Genomic DNA, 23,000 nt, shown 5'->3' with positions numbered 1-23,000 from the left:
CACAAAGACTATTGTCGCTACAGACTCTAAATAGAAGCACACACCCAATATCGGTATGATGTAACTTCCTACGTTTTCATCACTCATGTTTAGTGTAAAATATCTTTTTTTATATTGATTTACCCAATATATGGATCATATATTTACTAAGTTTTAACGAAGAAAAAAACTTATGTATACATAATCACCTAATAAATATCAATTACATTCCGTTTCTTTCAGTAAATAAAGAAAATGTTAAATCAAAATCAAACAATATCGATAAAGCTTCGACATCTGAAAAAAGTAGATGTAGACGGTCAAAATACACATCTTATGAACATGTTCGGAATAATGTTATTGGAGAACCTTCAACTTTGAACCATTCCAAATCTCTTGATGATTCAATTGATCAACAATACTCTGGAATACATCCCGGTAAACAAAATATCCCAAACCAGTCAACACTAATAAATCGTACCACTATAATGATACTTGTACTAATTATAAAGCCTTCTATAATTATTTTTTTTAATTATATAGACTATAGAGACATAGGTGACCCTTACGTGTGCTGAATGTCAAGCAAAGTTATGGAAATCATAAGCAAAACGTGGTAATCGTTTTTTACGGAAAAAGGTCTACTCACTTTGTTGTTTAAATGGGAAAGTTGAATTACCAAGGCTAAAACATCCACCTCAAATCTTTTTAGAGGTGAAACAAAAACTTCCAAAAATTTATTGAAAATGTCAGGCGCTATAATATGATGTTTAGTTTTACATCCATTGGGGGGTAAGCTTGACTACAAAGTTAATTCTAGAAACGCGCCTTTTGTCTATCGAATGCACGTCCAAAATTATCATTTATTTGGAAGTTTACACCACCACCTGGCCAAGATCCTAGATTTTGTCAACTATACATTTACGACACTCATAATGAGTTCGACCACCGCATAAATGCTTATGAGTACGAATATATACTTCTTTCCATTTCTTTTTACTTTCGTTATATTAATTCTTATACATTAGTAATAATATTTTATATGATCTCCACTACTTAATTACAGTAACTCAAACAAAGCAAAAACAAAAAAGAATGGTGGTGAAGTTGATGTTTCGACTGTTTTTCAACTAAAAGGTCTATTGGACGAAACAAATCCTTTAGTCAACAGTTTTTACAGGCTCGTGATAGGTTTGACATGAACTCATCTGAACCTATACATCTTAAGATAATAGGCGGTAGAGATAAAGATGGACGTACACACAATCTTCCAACTGCAAATGAGGTTGCTGCTCTCATTATAGGTGATATTGACGGTACTTCACACAACAGAGACATAATAGTTGAAACTTGCTATAAAACTTTACAACGTATAATTGAGCTACATCCTTCTTATCTTGCACTACAATATCCTTTGCTATTTTCATATGCTGAAGATGGTTACAGGCCTGACATCTATCATAAGGGTGTAGAAATTGAAGATGCAACCGATCATGCAAAGCTAACTATACGATAGTTCTTTGCTTATCGTCTTCAATTTAGAGAAAATGAAACTTCATTGTTATTAATTTCGAGGATACTTTTACAGCAGTTTCTGGTAGATGCTTATACTACAAGACTGAACTACTTACATAACAATCAGAAGAAATTAAGATGTGAACAGGTTTTCATGCCTCTATGATGCGCAGGTATCTGGAGAATATAATGTATCGGTCATGGGAACGCGAATAACACTCCCATCGTCTTATACTGGTAGACCTAGGTATATGAAACAAAATTATCTTGACGCGATGGCCATTATTAGAGCTTATGGTTATCCAACCCTTTTCATTACCTTTACCTACAATCCTAAATGGCTAGAAATACTTAGGTATCTTGAGCCACTAGGCTTGAAACCTGAAGACAGGCTAGATATCAGCTCAAGGGTTTTTAAGATTAAATTGGATTGCCTAATTAATTAGATTAGAGATGGAACGTTGTTTGGCAATTTAATATGAGGTAATTCCTTATGTTATGATTATTTCTGATTTATTATTTTACAAACTTGCATCCCACATTTAATCTTAATCACATTTTCGTTATGCAGAGTTGTACGTAATCGAATTTCAGAAAAGAGGTCTTCCACACGCACATATATTCTTATTCTTAGAAAAAACGGACAGAGTACCCAATCTAAACGATATAGACGAATTAATATGTGCTCAAATACCCAATAAAGATGAGGAACCAGAACTGTACCAGCTAGTCTTGGATTTTATGATGCATGGTCCGTGTGGTCCGGGGCACCCTAAAATGCCATGTATGAAACTTAAAAAATGCTCAAAGCATTTTCCAAAAGATTTAACCGCAGAGACTCACTTTGACCCTGAAGGTTTTCCATTGTATAGAAGACAAGATGATGGAAACTTTATTATGAAGTCTGACACGAGACTAGACAACAGGTACATAACCATTAAAAACTATCTATCAAATAACTATTCAATCATTACGCTTTAGTATAATTAACAATTGTTTATTTTTAATTTGTAATAATTCGACACTAGGCATGTGGTTGGATACAACAAAACTCTCTTGAAACAGTATCAAGCTCATATCAATGTCGAGTGGTGTAACAGTTGGGATCCATAAAATACTTATTCAAATACATAAACAAGGGCCCGGATCGAATATCTGTTGGGTTTGTTGGAAACAAGTCTAAAAAAACAAACAATAATAGCCAAAAAAGCAATGACGAAATAACTGAATATCATAGCTGCCGTTATATTTCATCATGTGAAGCTGCATGGCGGTTGTTTAAATACGAGATTATACACAGGACACCTGCAGTTTACCGACTTTCTTTCACTTACCTGACCAACAACCTATACTTTTTGATGCAGAATCTATTTTGGACCTTGTACTTTCAAAACCATCTGTTGGAGCATCACAATTTATTAAGTGGATGACTCGAAACAGGAATGATCCTGCGGCACAACAGTACACTTACATTGAATTTCCTCGCCATTATGTTTGGAATGGACCTGAGAGAAAGTGGACTAAATGAAAATTATGGAGGGTTGTTGGTCGAATGCATTTTGTGCCACCAAAATCCGGTGAATGCTATTACCTACGTATACTTCTTAACAAAGTTCGAGGGCCGACATGTTACGAGGATATACGCACAGTTGATGGAATCGTATATCCTACTTTAAAGAAGCCTGTTATGCTATGGGTCTACTAAACGACGATAAAGAATACATTGCTTCAATTCGCGAGACGCATCAGTGGGCATCCGGTGAATTTTGCCATTCATTATTTGTTTCATTAATAACTTCGAACAGTGTTTCATGCCCGAATCGTGTATGGAACGAAACTTGTGATCTACTTTCGGATGATTTAAAGCATGAGTTCCCTGAACAACTACGATCGAGTGGTATGTTATTTACTTTAATATTTATTTTAAATTATTCAAAAAACATGAGTTTAAGATTATGTTTCTAAATTTCAAGTTTCATACCTTACTTTTGTTTTACCTAGATCCAGACACTTAGAGGAAGACACTGCACAACTGAGACGACCCGTCCTAATCCATAAGGACGAATACAATAACATATGATTACATTGTGAGGTATTTGACCTCTATATGATACATTTTACAAACATTGCATTCATTTTAAATGACAAACTTTCATTACATCAAAAGTTGATAGGCATGCATACCATTTCATAATATCCAACTATAAATGACCTAATCTGTCATTTGCTTATTTATAATCTTTAATGAACTCAACGACTTGAATGCAATGTCTTTTGAAATAGGTCATGAATGACTCCAAGTAATATCTTTAAAATGAGCAAATGCACAGCGGAAGATTTCTTTCAATCCTGAGAATAAACATGCTTTCAAGTGTCAACCAAAAGGTTGGTGAGTTCATTAGTTTATCGTAATCAATCATTTCCATAATTTTAATAGACCACAAGATTTCATTTATTCAATAATCATACACTCGCAAGTGTGTAAAATTCATTCATATAGATTGAACACCTGGTAACCGACATTAACAAAATGCATCTAGAATATCCCCGAACATATAAACATCGAAGTACTAAAGCAGTTCAAATTCTCTGACTGGGGCGTGTCAAAGCCCATAGATCTATCTTTAGGATTCGCGTCAATTGGTGGCAATTATAATAAACACCAATTCTTAGGCTACCAAATTCAACAAGGGCGATATCCGGTATAACAATTCAACCATAGAATGTAGTTTCGATTACTTGTGTGTATTTCGTCAAACATTTATAAAAACGCATGTATTCTCAGTCCCAAAAATATATATTGCAAAAGCATTTAAAAAGGGAGCAAACGAAACTCACAATACTGTATTTCGTAGTAATAATACATATGATGGCATTGAACAAGTGCAAGGTTGGCCTCGAATTCACGAACCTATATTAATTATATATATTTATATGTTGGTCAATATCTGTCTAACAATTTAGGTCAAGTCGTAGTGTATCACAATCCTAATGCTCGAGACTGATATGCAAAAGTCAACAAAAGTCAACTTGACCCAAAATGACTTCCAAAATCTATACATGATTATTATATAACTTAAATATAGTCATTTTAAATATATTTAACAGATTTTATTAGAGTAAATAATATAAATCGTTTATTAATAAATAAAAATTTATTTTAAAATTTATATATAAAAACATACTTTTATATATCTTAAGTAATAAAATTTATAAAGTTCACTTAATATCATAAAAATATAGTGGTATGTATTATTAATGTAATTATATTACATGTTGTAAATTACCTTTGTATCACATATCCATTTAATAAAATGATATTGATAATAATAATAATAAGTAAAAGTTGTATTATTTTGTAATAATAATAATAATTATTATTATTCTAATAATAATAATAATAATAACAATATTTATATTTATTAATGATGATATTAATTATGATAAAATGATAATTCTAATCATGATAATTTTAACAATAATGATACTTTTAATATTAACAGTAATAATAATAATATTTTATAAAAATAATAGTTCTATTCAAAATGATAATTTTTAATAATAATAATAATACTAAAATGATAATAATAATGATATTTTATAATAACATTGATATTTCTATTAAAATGATAATTTTAGTAAATATGATAGTTTTAATATTAATAATACTTTTATTAATAATAAAAATGATAAAAATAATGAAAATGGTATTTTTATTCAAATCAGTATCTTACAATATTTTAATTTCATCATATATTATAATGTATTAATGATAAAAATTTATGTTAATATATAGTAAAATTATATTTTTATATAGTAAGTATTATAATTTGTATAATGTTCACATAATATCTTTTTAATGATAAAAATGTATGTATCATAAATATATATTTGTATCAAGTATTTATTTGATTAAATAATATAATATTGATAATAATAATAATGAACCAAAAGTTGTATTATTTTATAATAATAATAATATTAATTATTTTAATAATAGTAGTATTAATAATAATATTAATAATAACAATATTGATATTTACTAATGATAATAATAATTTTGATAACAAGTAGTAATCTTTTGTAGTAATACTAATTTCATAATAATATTACTAATAATGATAAAAATAATGAAAATAATATTTTTATCTAAATCATAATCTTAATAATAATTTATCTGAATCATGATACTTATACTCATTATTTCCTAATCGACTTGTTTAATAGTTTTTAGTCCTCTTTTATATCGTATTCATAATAATGGTAATAATAGTAATCATAATAATTAGATGATATTAATATTAGTTTTAATGATAATGATACTAATAAGTATTATAATAATATCAATGATAATACTAATAATTATAATAATAATAATAATAATAATAATGATAATATTAATAATAACCTTAATGGTAATAACGATAGTAATAACAATAACAATCATAATACTTATATTAATAATGATAATGATATTAATAATAATAATAATTATTATTAAATAATAATAATAACGACGATAATAATGATGATAGTAATAATAATAATCATTTTAATAATAATAATACTAAAATTAATAATAATTTAGTTGAGCGTATCTTTTAATCCGTTCATCGAAACCATAAGCTTTCTAAATGAAAAGTTATTAATTTTTCACCAGCTTTCCAACGACATGCATATTATATACCTTATCTCAGTCGCATATGTATCAAATTCGTGATTTATCATAAACTATATATTGACGAAATAAAATATACAAGTACGTAAAATCACAAGTACTCGAGCACTAGTCAGGGATACACTATTAATATATAAAAGATAAGATATGAGTGCTCACGTATCAATATTGAGATTCAATATTGAAGGAAGGTACGTAGACGCAACGGAGATCATAAACACTATTTTGACCTCACGAGCATACCCCCCGAAGAATACCCATAACCTTCATAGCTATAACCCATGTTTTCCTTAGCTCTATCCCGTTCGAAAAATCAATTTTGAAATAATACGCTCATGACCTCGTCGTAGTATTTTATGTATACCAATAATATCTTGAAATAATACTGAGTAAATATATATATGTAAATCGATTGAGAGAGTTTAGAGAAATATATTTCAAGTTTCTATGAAATAATGAAACCTATTGAATTCTATTTATAATAGATTTTTGAATTATTAAAGTGAATTATTAAAGTATGAATTATTAAAGTGAATTATTAAAGTATGAATTATTAAAGTGAATTATTAAAGTATGAATTATTAAAGTGAATTATTAAAGTTAAAGTAAAGTAAAAGTAAAGTAAGGTAAATTTAAAGTAAAGTAAAAGTATAAAACTGTGTACGTATAATACGCGTATAAATATATATATATAATATTAATTTAAATCGTTATATATATTTAATAAAATAAAATATAAGTATCGTTATCTTTATCATACCGGTTAAGTAATGAGTTGTCAAAAGTGGTTCTAGATATTTATAAAAGTTATATACGTTTTAATAATAAAGTTCTTTTTAAACTGAAAACGTTTTGGTACGTTTGAAACTAAATCAAATAAATATGATAATTTTGTTTTCCAAAACTAAATATATTTAAGAATCATTTTGTTAAAAGGTTAAAATAATGGAAATCGTTATATCATAAAACATTTTAGAAAAGTAGAATTTTATATATTCATAATAGATTTCAAGTTTTTAAATTACAGTTTGTTGGTGAAGTGTGAGGTAAAGTCCAATGGTTAATATAAACGTATGAAATCATCTTAATGTAAAATGTCAAATGGGTTTATCTAATCGACAAACCTTATCCTAGTTATTTATTCTATAAGATCAATCATTATGAAAGCTAAATAATTAACTTATCAAAAGACACTAGGAAATTATTGTAAAGTATGTATTGGAGATCAAACAGGAATTTACACTAACTTTTGTCTAACACTCGTTAATTGACATTTTGTTCTTTCTTGTGAATCACTTTACCATTTATTCCGAATATTGTTAAAAAGGAAAGGTTTCCTAAATCAAAGTGGACCTCTCAACAGAGACTTGTAATCATACAATGTATCTGTTAAATCAATCATTTGATATTATCTTCTAATTCCATCGATAAACATATTTAAACAAGTACGTTCATGTAAGGTATTATACATTTAATACTTTCTTAATATTCTCAAGTTATAATATATATATATATATATATATATATATATATATATATATATATATATATATATATATATATATATATATATATATATATATAATCATATCCATTTATATAATGGTTCGTGAATCATCGGAATTTGGTCAAGGTTAAATGAAAGTATGAACACAGTTTAAAATTTTTGAGATTTAACATTACAGACTTTGCTTATCGTGTCGAAAACATATAAAGATTAAAGTTTAAATTTGGTCGGAAATTTCCGGATTGTCACAACAACATTGCTCTTGCCAAGATTGAGAAGATGTTAAATAGTTGTGGACAAAGTTTGAAAAAAATTCCAAATATGCCATTCCCGGATTATCAATTTATACAACATTCATGCAATATGCTCATTCAAGATGAGTTGGCTTACGACAGAGATGCTTTACTTGATGAGCATGAATCTTAGCACTCGACGTTAACTAATGAGCAAAATATAACTTACGAAACAATAATTAATGCAATCGATAAGGATGACGGCGGACCTTTTTTCCTCTATGGTTATGGAGGTACTGGCAAGACATTTGTTTGGAAGATGCTTGCAGTCGCTGTACGTTCTCGTGGTGATATAGTTATAAATGTTGCTTCAAGTGGAATCGCAGCATTACTTTTAACAGGAGGTCGAACCGCACACTCAAGATTTGTCATACTTATTAATGTAGTTAAAGATTCATTCTGTTCCATAAAACCTGATAGTGAGCTTGCTGCATTGTTAAACCTTGCAAAGTTAATCATATGGGATGAGGCACCTATGATGCGTAGACATTGTTTTGAGACATTTGATCAAACAATGAGAGACATCATTAAATAAGATGGAAAGGACTGTAGTACTTTACCTTTCGGTGGTAAGGTTGTTATTTTTAGAGGTGACGTTAGACAAATTCTTCTGGTAATTCAAAGAGGTATGCGACCTGAAATAGTGGATGCATCTCTACATTCTTCAGTATTATGGAATAAATGTAAAGTACTAAAGCTGACTAAAAACATGCGCCTCAGTAGTGAAAACAATTCTGCTGAGCTTAAAGATATGCGTGAATTTGCTGAATGGATTTTAAAAATTGGTGAAGGTAAAATTAACGAGCCAAATGATGGTGAAGCTGATGTACAGTTTGAAATGTCCCGTTCTTATTGATTAAAAATGTTCCATATTAATTGATTTCATTGCGAGGTTTTGACCTCTATATGAGACGTTTTTCAAAGACTGCATTCATTTTAAAACAAACCATAACCTTTATTTCATCAATAAAGGTTTAAAAAGCTTTACGTAGATTATCAAATAATGATAATCTAAAATATCCTGTTTACACACGACCATTACATAATGGTTTACAATACAAATATGTTACAACAAAATAAGTTTCTTGAATGCAGTTTTTACACAATATCATACAAGCATGGACTCCAAATCTCATCCTTATTTAAGTATGCGACAGCGGAAGCTCTTAATAATCACCTGAGAATAAACATGCTTAAAACGTCAACAAAAATGTTGGTGAGTTATAGGTTTAACCTATATATATCAAATCATAATAATAGACCACAAGATTTCATATTTCAATACACATCCCATACATAGAGATAAAAATCATTCATATGGTGAACACCTGGTAACCGACATTAACAAGATGCATATATAAGAATATCCCCATCATTCCGGGACACCCTTCGGATATGATATAAATTTCGAAGTACTAAAGCATCCGGTACTTTGGATGGGGTTTGTTAAGCCCAATAGATCTATCTTTAGGATTCGCGTCAATTAGGGTGTCTGTTCCCTAATTCTTAGATTACCAGACTTAATAAAAAGGGGCATATTCGATTTCGATAATTCAACCATAGAATGTAGTTTCACGTACTTGTGTCTATTTTGTAAATCATTTATAAAACCTGCATGTATTCTCATCCCAAAAATATTAGATTTTAAAAGTGGAACTATAACTCACTTTCACAGATTTTTACTTCGTCGGGAAGTAAGACTTGGCCACTGGTTGATTCACGAACCTATAACAATATATACATATATATCAAAGTATGTTCAAAATATATTTACAACACTTTTAATATATTTTGATGTTTTAAGTTTATTAAGTCAGCTGTCCTCGTTAGTAACCTACAACTAGTTGTCCACAGTTAGATGTACAGAAATAAATCGATAAATATTATCTTGAATCAATCCACGACCCAGTGTATACGTATTTGAGTATTGATCCCAACTCAAACTATATATATTTTGGAATCAACCTCAACCCTGTATAGCTAACTCCAACATTCACATATAGAGTGTCTATGGTTGTTCCGAAATATATATAGATGTGTCGACATGATAGGTCGAAACATTGTATACGTGTCTATGGTATCTCAAGATTACATAATATACAATACAAGTTGATTAAGTTATGGTTGGAATAGATTTGTTACCAATTTTCACGTAGCTAAAATGAGAAAAATTATCCAATCTTGTTTTACCCATAACTTCTTCATTTTAAATCCGTTTTGAGTGAATCAAATTGCTATGGTTTCATATTGAACCCTATTTTATGAATCTAAACAGATAAAGTATAGGTTTGTAGTCGGAAAAATAAGTTACAAGTCGTTTTTGTAAAGGTAGTCATTTCAGTCGAAAGAACGACGTCTAGATGACCATTTTAGAAAACATACTTCCACTTTGAGTTTAACCATAATTTTTGGATATAGTTTCATGTTCATAATAAAAATCATTTTCTCAGAATAACAACTTTTAAATCAAAGTTTATCATAGTTTTTAATTAACTAACCCAAAACAGCCCGCGGTGTTACTACGACGGCGTAAATCCGGTTTTACGGTGTTTTTCGTGTTTCCAGGTTTTAAATCATTAAGTTAGCATATCATATAGATATAGAACATGTGTTTAGTTGATTTTAAAAGTCAAGTTAGAAGGATTAACTTTTGTTTGCGAACAAGTTTAGAATTAACTAAACTATGTTCTAGTGATTACAAGTTTAAACCTTCGAATAAGATAGCTTTATATGTATGAATCGAATGATGTTATGAACATCATTACTACCTTAAGTTCCTTGGATAAACCTACTGGAAAAGAGAAAAATGGATCTAGCTTCAACGGATCCTTGGATGGCTCAAAGTTCTTGAAGCAGAATCATGACACGAAAACAAGTTCAAGTAAGATCATCACTTGAAATAAGATTGTTATAGTTATAGAAATTGAACCAAAGTTTGAATATGATTATTACCTTGTATTAGAATGATAACCTACTATAAAAAACAAAGATTTCTTGAGGTTGGATGATCACCTTACAAGATTGGAAGTGAGCTATCAAACTTGAAAGTATTCTTGATTTTATGTAACTAGAACTTGTAGAATTTATGAAGAACACTTAGAACTTGAAGATAGAACTTGAGAGAGATCAATTAGATGAAGAAAATTGAAGAATGAAAGTGTTTGTAGGTGTTTTTGGTCGTTGGTGTATGGATTAGATATAAAGGATATGTAATTTTATTTTCATGTAAATAAGTCATGAATGATTACTCATATTTTTGTAATTTTATGAGATATTTCATGCTAGTTGCCAAATGATGGTTCCCACATGTGTTAGGTGACTCACATGGGCTGCTAAGAGCTGATCATTGGAGTGTATATACCAATAGTACATACATCTAAAAGCTGTGTATTGTACGAGTACGAATACGGGTGCATACGAGTAGAATTGTTGATGAAACTGAACGAGGATGTAATTGTAAGCATTTTTGTTAAGTAGAAGTATTTTGATAAGTGTATTGAAGTCTTTCAAAAGTGTGTAAATACATATTAAAACACTACATGTATATACATTTTAACTGAGTCGTTAAGTCATCGTTAGTCGTTACATGTAAGTGTTGTTTTGAAACCTTTAGGTTAACGATCTTGTTAAATGTTGTTAACCCAATGTTTATAATATCAAATGAGATTTTAAATTATTATATTATCATGATATTATCATGTATTAATATCTCTTAATATGATATATATACATTAAATGTCTTTACAATGATAATCGTTACATATATGTCTCGTTTAAAAATCATTAAGTTAGTAGTCTTGTTTTTACATATGTAGTTCATTGTTAATATACTTAATGATATGTTTACTTATCATAGTATCATGTTAACTATATATATCCATATATATGTCATCATATAGTTTTTACAAGTTTTAACGTTCGTGAATCACCGATCAACTTGGGTGGTCAATTGTCTATATGAAACATATTTCAATTAATCAAGTCTTAAAAAGTTTGATTGCTTAACATTTTGGAAACATTTAATCATGTAAATATCAATCTAAATTAATATATATAAACATGGAAAATTTCGGGTCACTACAGTACCTACCCGTTAAATAAATTTCGTCCCGAAATTTTAAGCTGTTGAAGGTGTTGACGAATCTTCTGGAAATAGATGCGGGTATTTCTTCTTCATCTGATCTTCACGCTCCCAGGTGAACTCGGATCCTCTACGAGCATTCCATCGAACCTTAACAATTGGTATCTTATTTTTCTTAAGTCTTTTAACCTCACGATCCATTATTTCGACGGGTTCTTCGATGAATTGAAGTTTTTCGTTGATTTGGATTTCATCTAACGGAATAGTGAGATCTTCTTTAGCAAAACATTTCTTCAAATTCGAGACGTGGAAAGTGTTATGTACAGCCGCGAGTTGTTGAGGTAACTCAAGTCGGTAAGCTACTGGTTCGACACGATCAATAATCTTGAATGGTCCAATATACCTTGGATTTAATTTCCCTCGTTTACCAAATCGAACAACGCCTTTCCAAGGTGCAACTTTAAGCATGACCATCTCTCCAATTTCAAATTCTATATCTTTTCTTTTAATGTCAGCGTAGCTCTTTTGTCGACTTTGGGCGGTTTTCAACCGTTGTTGAATTTGGATGATCTTCTCGGTAGTTTCTTGTATAATCTCCGGACCCGTAATCTGTCTATCCCCCACTTCACTCCAACAAATCGGAGACCTGCACTTTCTACCATAAAGTGCTTCAAACGGCGCCATCTCAATGCTTCAAATCGAACTTGCTGTAATGTCTGCCAGAATCTTGAAATAAATCTGCCATCCCTATCAGAGATAATAGAGATTGGTATTCCATGTCTGGAGACGACTTCCTTCAAATACAGTCGTGCTAACTTCTCCATCTTGTCATCTTCTCTTATTGGCAGGAAGTGTGCTGATTTGGTGAGACGATCAACTATTACCCAAATAGTATCAAAACCACTTGCAGTCCTTGGCAATTTAGTGATGAAATCCATGGTAATGTTTTCCCATTTCCATTCCGGGATTTCGGGTTGTTGAAGTAGACCTGATGGTTTCTGATGCTCAGCTTTGACCTTAGAACACGTCAAACATTCTCCTACGTATTTAGCAACATCGGCTTTCATACCCGGCCACCAAAAATGTTTCTTGAGATCCTTGTACATCTTCCCCGTTCCAGGATGTATTGAGTATCTGGTTTTATGAGCTTCTCTAAGTACCATTTCTCTCATATCTCCAAATTTTGGTACCCAAATCCTTTCAGCCCTATACCGGGTTCCGTCTTCCCGAATATTAAGATGCTTCTCCGATCCTTTGGGTATTTCATCCTTTAAATTTCCCTCTTTTAAAACTCCTTGTTGCGCCTCCTTTATTTGAGTAGTAAGGTTATTATGAATCATTATATTCATAGATTTTACTCGAATGGGTTCTCTGTCCTTCCTGCTCAAGGCATCGGCTACCACATTTGCCTTCCCCGGGTGGTAACGAATCTCAAAGTCGTAATCATTCAACAATTCAATCCACCTACGCTGCCTCATATTCAGTTGTTTCTGATTAAATATGTGTTGAAGACTTTTGTGGTCGGTATATATAATACTTTTGACCCCATATAAGTAGTGCCTCCAAGTCTTTAATGTAAAAACAACCGCGCCTAATTCCAAATCATGCGTCGTATAATTTTGTTCGTGAATCTTTAATTGTCTAGACGCATAAGCAATCACCTTTGTTCGTTGCATTAATACACAACCGAGACCTTGCTTTGATGCGTCACAATAAATCACAAAATCATCATTCCCTTCAGGCAATGACAATATAGGTGCCGTAGTTAGCTTTTTCTTCAATAACTGGAACGCTTTCTCTTGTTCATCCTTCCATTCAAATTTCTTCCCTTTATGCGTTAATGCAGTCAAGGGTTTTGCTATTCTGGAAAAGTCTTGGAGGAACCTTCTGTAGTAACCAGCTAGTCCTAAAAACTGGCGTATGTGTTTCGGAGTTTTCGGGGTTTCCCACTTTTCAACAGTTTCTATATTTGCCGGATCCACCTTAATACCTTCTTTGTTCACTATGTGACCGAGGAATTGAACTTCTTCCAACCAAAATGCACACTTTGAAAACTTAGCGTACAATTCTTCCTTCCTCAATACTTCTAACACCTTTCTCAAATGTTCACCGTGTTCTTGGTCATTCTTTGAGTAAATAAGTATGTCATCAATGAAAACAATGACAAACTTGTCAAGGTATGGTCCACACACTCGGTTCATAAGGTCCATGAACACAGCTGGTGCATTAGTTAAACCAAACGGCATGACCATAAACTCGTAATGACCGTAACGTGTTCTGAAAGCAGTCTTTGGAATATCATCTTCTTTCACCCGCATTTGATGATACCCGGAACGTAAGTCAATCTTTAAATAAACAGACGAGCCTTGTAGTTTATCAAATAAATCGTCGATTCTCGGTAGTGGGTAGCGGTTCTTGATGGTAAGTTTGTTTAACTCTCGGTAGCCGATACACAACCTGAATATACCATCTTTCTTCTTGACAAACAAAACAGGAGCTCCCCACGGTGATGTGCTTGGTCGAATGAAACCACGCTCTAAAAGTTCTTGTAATTGGCTTTGCAGTTCTTTCATCTCACTGGGTGCGAGTCTGTAAGGAGCACGAGCTATTGGTGCAGCTCCTGGTACAAGATCTATTTGAAATTCAACGGATCGATGTGGGGGTAATCCCGGTAATTCTTTCGGAAATACATCGGGAAATTCTTTTGCAATGGGAACATCATTGATGCTCTTTTCTTCAGTTTGTACTTTCTCGACATGTGCTAGAACAGCATAGCAACCTTTTCTTATTAGTTTTTGTGCCTTCAAATTACTAATAAGATGTAGCTTCGTGTTGCCCTTTTCTCCGTACACCATTAAGGGTTTTCCTTTTTCTCGTATAATGCGAATTGCATTTTTGTAACAGACGATCTCTGCTTTCACTTCTTTCAACCAGTCCATACCGATTATCACATCAAAACTCCCTAACTCTACTGGTATCAAATCAATCTTAAATGTTTCGCTAACCAGTTTAATTTCTCGATTCCGACATATATTATCTGTTGAAATTAATTTACCATTTGCAAATTCGAGTAAAAATTTACTATCCAAAGGCGTCAATGGACAACTTAATTTAGCACAAAAATCTCTACTCATATAGCTTCTATCCGCACCCGAATCAAATAAAACGTAAGCAGATTTATTGTCAATAAGAAACGTACCCGTAACAAGCTCCGGGTCTTCCTGTGCCTCTGCCGCATTAATATTGAAAACTCTTCCGCGGCCTTGTCCATTCGTTTTCTCCTGGTTCGGGCAATTTCTAATAATGTGTCCCGGTTTTCCACATTTATAACAAACTACATTGGCATAACTTGCTCCGACACTACTTGCTCCACCATTACTCGTTCCGACACCATTTGTTCCTTTCGTTCTATTAACCCCTGGTCTGTAGACCTCACACTTCGCCGCGCTATGACCATTTCTTTTACACTTGTTGCATAATTTGGTGCAGAACCCCGGGTGATACTTTTCACACCTTTGGCATAGCTGCTTCTGATTGTTGTTGTTGTTGTTGCGGTTATTATTGTTGTTGGGATGATTGTTGTAGTTGTTGTTTTTGTTGTTGTTGTTGTTGGGCCGTTTGTTGTAGTTGCGATTGATGTTGCGATTGTTGGGATAATTGTTGCGATTATTGTTGTAATTGCTGTTGTTGTTGTATTGGTGATTCTTATCACCGTTTTCCTCCCACTTTCTTTTGACTTGCTTCACATTAGCCTCTTCAGCAGTCTGTTCTTTAATTCTTTCTTCAATCTGGTTCACTAGTTTGTGAGCCATTCTACATGCCTGTTGTATGGAGGCGGGCTCGTGTGAACTTATATCTTCTTGGATTCTTTCCGGTAATCCTTTCACAAACGCGTCGATCTTCTCTTCCTCATCTTCGAATGCTCCCGGACACAATAGGCACAATTCTGTGAATCGTCTTTCGTACGTGGTAATATCAAATCCTTGGGTTCGTAACCCTCTAAGTTCTGTCTTGAGCTTATTGACCTCGGTTCTGGGACGGTACTTCTCGTTCATCAAGTGCTTGAATGCTGACCACGATAGTGCGTACGCATCGTCTTGTCCCACTTACTCTAGATAGGTATTCCACCATGTTAACGCAGAACCTGTGAAGGTATGCGTAGCGTACTTCACTTTGTCCTCTTCAGTACACTTACTTATGGCAAACACCGATTCAACCTTCTCGGTCCACCGTTTCAATCCGATCGGTCCTTCGGTTCCATCAAATTCCAAAGGTTTGCAGGCAGTGAATTCTTTGTAGGTGCATCCTACACGATTTCCTGTACTGCTAGATCCAAGGTTATTGTTGGTATGTAGCGCAGCCTGTACTGCGGCTATGTTTGAAGCTAGAAAAGTACGGAATTCCTCTTCATTCATATTCACGGTGTGTCGAGTAGTCGGTGCCATTTCCTTCAAAATAGTCAAATGGAACAAGTTAATCATACAGAATATTAAGAGTAGTTAATAGTATTTCGTAGCATAATATGAACTCATTTATAAAAGCTTTTTCTTCATATTAGCATTTTATAAGTTTAAATTCGGGTAGTACCTACCCGTTAAGTTCATACTTAGCAGCTAATATACAATTCAACTACTACAATTCTATATGAAAAACTGATTATAATAATATTTCGCGTTCAAACTTTTACACAATATTTTACAAACTTACAATACCGCTTATTTTACATATAGCATGAAATATAGCACACAATAAATTTGATACAAGATGGTTGTGAAGATAATTCTAGCTAGTACACAAGTCGTTCAGCAAAGGCAATAAAGACACGTAATTCATACGTCCAGAAACAAGTCATGTATTCTGGTTTTACTAGGATTACTTCCCATCCTTGGTCTTGTGGAACATAACCGTTATGGCCGTTGATAAGACAGCGTGTTGTAATGTCGTCAAAGGGACGAGGGTTACGTAATGTCCAACAGTCCCGTAACAATCTAAAAACCTCATTTCTTACCCCAATTACCGACTCCGTCACTTGTAGGAACATTTTGTTTAATAGTTGTAGCCCGATGTTCTTGTTCTCACTTTGGTGAGAAGCGAACATTACTAATCCGTAAGCATAACATGATTCTTTATGTTGCATGTTAGCCGCTTTTTCTAAATCACGAAGTCCAATATTCGGATATATTGAGTCAAAATAATTTCTTAACCCATTGCGTAAAATAGCATCTGGGTTCCCCGCAATATATGCGTCAAAGTAAACACATCGTAACTTATGGATTTCCCAATGTGATATCCCCCATCTTTCGAACGAAAGCCTTTTATAAACCAAGGCATTCTTGGAACGTTCATAGAATGTCTTACAAACTGATCTCGCCTTAAATAGTTGTGCCGAAGAATTCTGACCGACTCTAGACAAGATTTCATCAATCATGTCTCCGGGTAGGTCTCTTAAAATATTGGGTTGTCTATCCATTTTGTGTTTTTATACTGTAAAATAGACAAGAGTTAGATTCATAAAAAAAAATACTTATTAATACAAGCAATTTTTACATATATCATAAAGCATGAGCACACTATATTACATATATTACACCACACGAATACAACTATCTTATTCCGACTCGCTTGTTTCTTCTTCTTCGGTTTTGGTTCGTTTTGCCAAGTTTCTAGGGATATATGATGTTCCCCTAATACGAGCCGTCGTAATCCACATTGGTTTAGAAAAACCTGGTGGTTTAGAGGTTCCCGGGTCATTGTTACAACTTAAGGACTTCGGGGGTTGACGATACATATAAAGTTCATCGGGGTTGGAATTAAATTTCTCTATTTTTATGCCCTTTCCCTTATTATTTTCTTTTGCCTTTTTAAATTCAGTTGGGGTAATTTCTATAACATCATCGGAATTCTCGTCGGAATCCGATTCATCGGAGAATTGGTAATCCTCCCAATATTTTGCTTCCTTGGCGGAAACACCATTGACCATAATTAACCTTGGTCGGTTGGTTGAGGATTTTCTTTTACTTAACCGTTTTATTATTTCTCCCACCGGTTCTATTTCTTCATCCGGTTCCGATTCTTCTTCCGGTTCCGATTCTTCTTCCGGTTCCGACTCTTCTTCCGGTTCCTCTTCGGGAACTTGTGAATCAGTCCACGAATCATTCCAATTTATATTTGACTCTTCATTATTATTAGGTGAGTCAATGGGACTTGTTCTAGAGGTAGACATCTATCACATAATATTAAACGCGTTAAGAGATTAATATATCACATAATATTCACATGTTAAAAATCTATAGTTTCCAACAAAATTTGTTAAACAATCATTTTTCAAGTAAACACGGTCAAAGTCCAGACTCACTAATGCATCCTAACAAACTAGATAAGACACACTAATGCAAAATTCTAGTTCTCTAAGACCAACGCTCTGATACCAACTGAAATGTCCCGTTCTTATTGATTAAAAACGTTCCATATTAATTGATTTCATTGCGAGGTTTTGACCTCTATATGAGACGTTTTTCAAAGACTGCATTCATTTTAAAACAAACCATAACCTTTATTTCATCAATAAAGGTTTAAAAAGCTTTACGTAGATTATCAAATAATGATAATCTAAAATATCCTGTTTACACACGACCATTACATAATGGTTTACAATACAAATATGTTACAACAAAATAAGTTTCTTGAATGCAGTTTTTACACAATATCATACAAGCATGGACTCCAAATCTCATCCTTATTTAAGTATGCGACAGCGGAAGCTCTTAATAATCACCTGAGAATAAACATGCTTAAAACGTCAACAAAAATGTTGGTGAGTTATAGGTTTAACCTATATATATCAAATCATAATAATAGACCACAAGATTTCATATTTCAATACACATCCCATACATAGAGATAAAAATCATTCATATGGTGAACACCTGGTAACCGACATTAACAAGATGCATATATAAGAATATCCCCATCATTCCGGGACACCCTTCGGATATGATATAAATTTCGAAGTACTAAAGCATCCGGTACTTTGGATGGGGTTTGTTAAGCCCAATAGATCTATCTTTAGGATTCACGTCAATTAGGGTGTCTGTTCCCTAATTCTTAGATTACCAGACTTAATAAAAAGGGGCATATTCGATTTCGATAATTCAACCATAGAATGTAGTTTCACGTACTTGTGTCTATTTTGTAAATCATTTATAAAACCTGCATGTATTCTCATCCCAAAAATATTAGATTTTAAAAGTGGGACTATAACTCACTTTCACAGATTTTTACTTCGTCGGGAAGTAAGACTTGGCCACTGGTTGATTCACGAACCTATAACAATATATACATATATATCAAAGTATGTTCAAAATATATTTACAACACTTTTAATATATTTTGATGTTTTAAGTTTATTAAGGCAGCTGTCCTCGTTAGTAACCTACAACTAGTTGTCCACAGTTAGATGTACAGAAATAAATCGATAAATATTATCTTGAATCAATCCACGACCCAGTGTATACGTATCTCAGTATTGATCACAACTCAAACTATATATATTTTGGAATCAACCTCAACCCTGTATAGCTAACTCCAACATTCACATATAGAGTGTCTATGGTTGTTCCGAAATATATATAGATGTGTCGACATGATAGGTCGAAACATTGTATACGTGTCTATGGTATCTCAAGATTACATAATATACAATACAAGTTGATTAAGTTATGGTTGGAATAGATTTGTTACCAATTTTCACGTAGCTAAAATGAGAAAAATTATCCAATCTTGTTTTACCCATAACTTCTTCATTTTAAATCCGTTTTGAGTGAATCAAATTGCTATGGTTTCATATTGAACCCTATTTTATGAATCTAAACAGATAAAGTATAGGTTTATAGTCGGAAAAATAAGTTACAAGTCGTTTTTGTAAAGGTAGTCATTTCAGTCGAAAGAACGACGTCTAGATGACCATTTTAGAAAACATACTTCCACTTTGAGTTTAACCATAATTTTTGGATATAGTTTCATGTTCATAATAAAAATCATTTTCTCAGAATAACAACTTTTAAATCAAAGTTTATCATAGTTTTTAATTAACTAACCCAAAACAGCCCGCGGTGTTACTACGACGGCGTAAATCCGGTTTTACGGTGTTTTTCGTGTTTCCAGGTTTTAAATAATTAAGTTAGCATATCATATAGATATAGAACATGTGTTTAGTTGATTTTAAAATTCAAGTTAGAAGGATTAACTTTTGTTTGCGAACAAGTTTAGAATTAACTAAACTATGTTCTAGTGATTACAAGTTTAAACCTTCGAATAAGATAGCTTTATATGTATGAATCGAATGATGTTATGAACATCATTACTACCTTAAGTTCCTTGGATAAACCTACTGGAAAAGAAAAAAATGGATCTAGCTTCAACGGATCCTTGGATGGCTCAAAGTTCTTGAAGCAGAATCATGACACGAAAACAAGTTCAAGTAAGATCATCACTTGAAATAAGATTGTTATAGTTATAGAAATTGAACCAAAGTTTGAATATGATTATTACCTTGTATTAGAATGATAACCTACTGTAAGAAACAAAGATTTCTTGAGGTTGGATGATCACCTTACAAGATTGGAAGTGAGCTAGCAAACTTGAAAGTATTCTTGATTTTATGTAACTAGAACTTGTAGAATTTATGAAGAACACTTAGAACTTGAAGATAGAGCTTGAGAGAGATCAATTAGATGAAGAAAATTGAAGAATGAAAGTGTTTGTAGGTGTTTTTGGTCGTTGGTGTATGGATTAGATATAAAGGATATGTAATTTTGTTTTCATGTAAATAAGTCATGAATGATTACTCATATTTTTGTAATTTTATGAGATATTTCATGCTAGTTGCCAAATGATGGTTCCCAAATGTGTTAGGTGACTCACATGGGCTGCTAAGAGCTGATAATTGGAGTGTATATACCAATAGTACATACATCTAAAAGCTGTGTATTGTACGAGTACGAATACGGGTGCATACGAGTAGAATTGTTGATGAAACTGAACGAGGATGTAATAGTAAGCATTTTTGTTAAGTAGAAGTATTTTGATAAGTGTATTGAAGTCTTTCAAAAGTGTATAAATACATATTAAAACACTACATGTATATACATTTTAACTGAGTCGTTAAGTCATCGTTAGTCGTTACATGTAAGTGTTGTTTTGAAACCTTTAGGTTAACGATCTTGTTAAATGTTGTTAACCCAATGTTTATAATATCAAATGAGATTTTAAATTATTATATTATCATGATATTATCATGTATTAATATCTCTTAATATGATATATATACATTAAATGTCTTTACAATGATAATCGTTACATATATGTCTCGTTTAAAAATCATTAAGTTAGTAGTCTTGTTTTTACATATGTAGTTCATTGTTAATATACTTAATGATATGTTTACTTATCATAGTATCATGTTAACTATATATATATCCATATGTATGTCATCATATAGTTTTTACAAGTTTTAACGTTCGTGAATCACCGATCAACTTGGGTGGTCAATTGTCTATATGAAACATATTTCAATTAATCAAGTCTTAACAAGTTTGATTGCTTAACATGTTGGAAACATTTAATCATGTAAATATCAATCTAAATTAATTTATATAAACATGGAAAAGTTCGGGTCACTACACAGTTCCCTGACGAACTCTTGCTTAAATCAAACCATAATTCTGTCAAAACAATCATTAACTCAACATACCCTTCACTTCACGGTCATCTTGCAAATCCAAAGTTTTTCCAAGATAGAGCAATACTTGCCACAACTAATGAAGAAGTAGACAACATAAACGATCATATTTTATCCACTATACCTGGTGAAGAAAGAGTTTACTACAGTTTAGATACCCCTTTGTCCCGATGAGGATAATGATGTTTTTGCACAACAGTTATACTCATCAGAGACTCTCAATACTCTTAAGGTACCTGGTTTTCCTAAGCATGTACTTTCATTGAAGCCAGGAGTTCTCATAATGTTACTTCGCAACATCGACCAAACACAAGGATTGTGTAACGGTACAAGACTGCAGGTTGAAAGGTTAGGTGACCACACAATTAAAGCGCGTATTATTACTAGACACTCATTTGGTAAACTCACCTACATTCCACGAATGATCGTCGCTCCTTGTGATAATAAGATTGCAGTGAAGTTTCAAAGAAGACAGTTTCTAGTAGCGGTCTGCTACGCCATGATTATTAATAAGAGTCAAGGGCAATCATTGTCTAATGTTGGATTATACCTAAGAAAACTGGGTTTTACCCATGGAAAATTGTATGTAGCAGTATCAAGGGTTACTACCAAAAAAGGATTGAAAGTTATAATATTAGACAATGATGGTAATGACTCCAATACAACAAAGAATGTTGTATACAAAGAGGTTTTGCGTTCTATTTGAATCATGTGTAATTTTGTTACTTAGAAACATACTCTGTTTTTTTTTATTATTTTTTTTTTTTATGTTTCAACAACCATGAACGTATTTTCTTGAACAATGTTTTAATTATATTTTATGAAACATGTGATTTTCCTCTCATCTTATAACAATTGTTTAATGTTAGTCAACGTTTCCACATACGATCAGTTATTATTCATGTTACATTAACAATTTTAAAACCTCAAAGTTACTGACCAAGATATGGTTGAATCAAATACTAAATAACATCATCATAACCATTTATTCACTATATCATCACTTAAACATTAACTACACAATGTTAACCACAATGTTTAACTCTTAACTTGATACATATATACAAAGATTGCAAAATAGGCCCAATAATTCAATGTCCCAACACTATATAGCTAAAATAACTCGGCCCAAAAATTGTTTCTTCACTTATCCCATAAAAGATTGCCTCACGCCTCGTCTTGATTAAATACAAACCGGCAGGGTTAAG

The 23,000-nt window shown here is 32.2% G+C and overlaps 2 protein-coding genes across 2 annotated transcripts; both read left to right on the top strand.

The window, feature by feature from the left end:
* Positions 1-1,177: 1,177 nt before the first annotated feature.
* Positions 1,178-8,507, top strand: LOC139888743 (uncharacterized). The gene is made up of 6 exons (XM_071871734.1): positions 1,178-1,474; positions 1,668-1,904; positions 2,089-2,420; positions 2,560-2,656; positions 2,795-2,986; positions 8,106-8,507. Exons 1-6 carry the CDS (start codon positions 1,178-1,180, stop codon positions 8,505-8,507), a joined length of 1,557 nt encoding a protein of 518 aa, XP_071727835.1.
* Positions 8,508-8,600: 93 nt separating this feature from the next.
* On the top strand, positions 8,601-22,498 carry LOC139888742 (uncharacterized). Its single transcript, XM_071871733.1, has 2 exons — positions 8,601-8,798; positions 21,992-22,498. Exons 1-2 carry the CDS (start codon positions 8,601-8,603, stop codon positions 22,496-22,498), a joined length of 705 nt encoding a protein of 234 aa, XP_071727834.1.
* The last annotated feature ends 502 nt before the right edge of the window (positions 22,499-23,000 follow it).

Source organism: Rutidosis leptorrhynchoides, chromosome 2 (genome assembly GCF_046630445.1).
Source record: "Rutidosis leptorrhynchoides isolate AG116_Rl617_1_P2 chromosome 2, CSIRO_AGI_Rlap_v1, whole genome shotgun sequence".
Lineage (NCBI taxonomy): Eukaryota > Viridiplantae > Streptophyta > Magnoliopsida > Asterales > Asteraceae > Rutidosis > Rutidosis leptorrhynchoides.
This window is presented reverse-complemented; position numbering and strand designations above follow the sequence as displayed.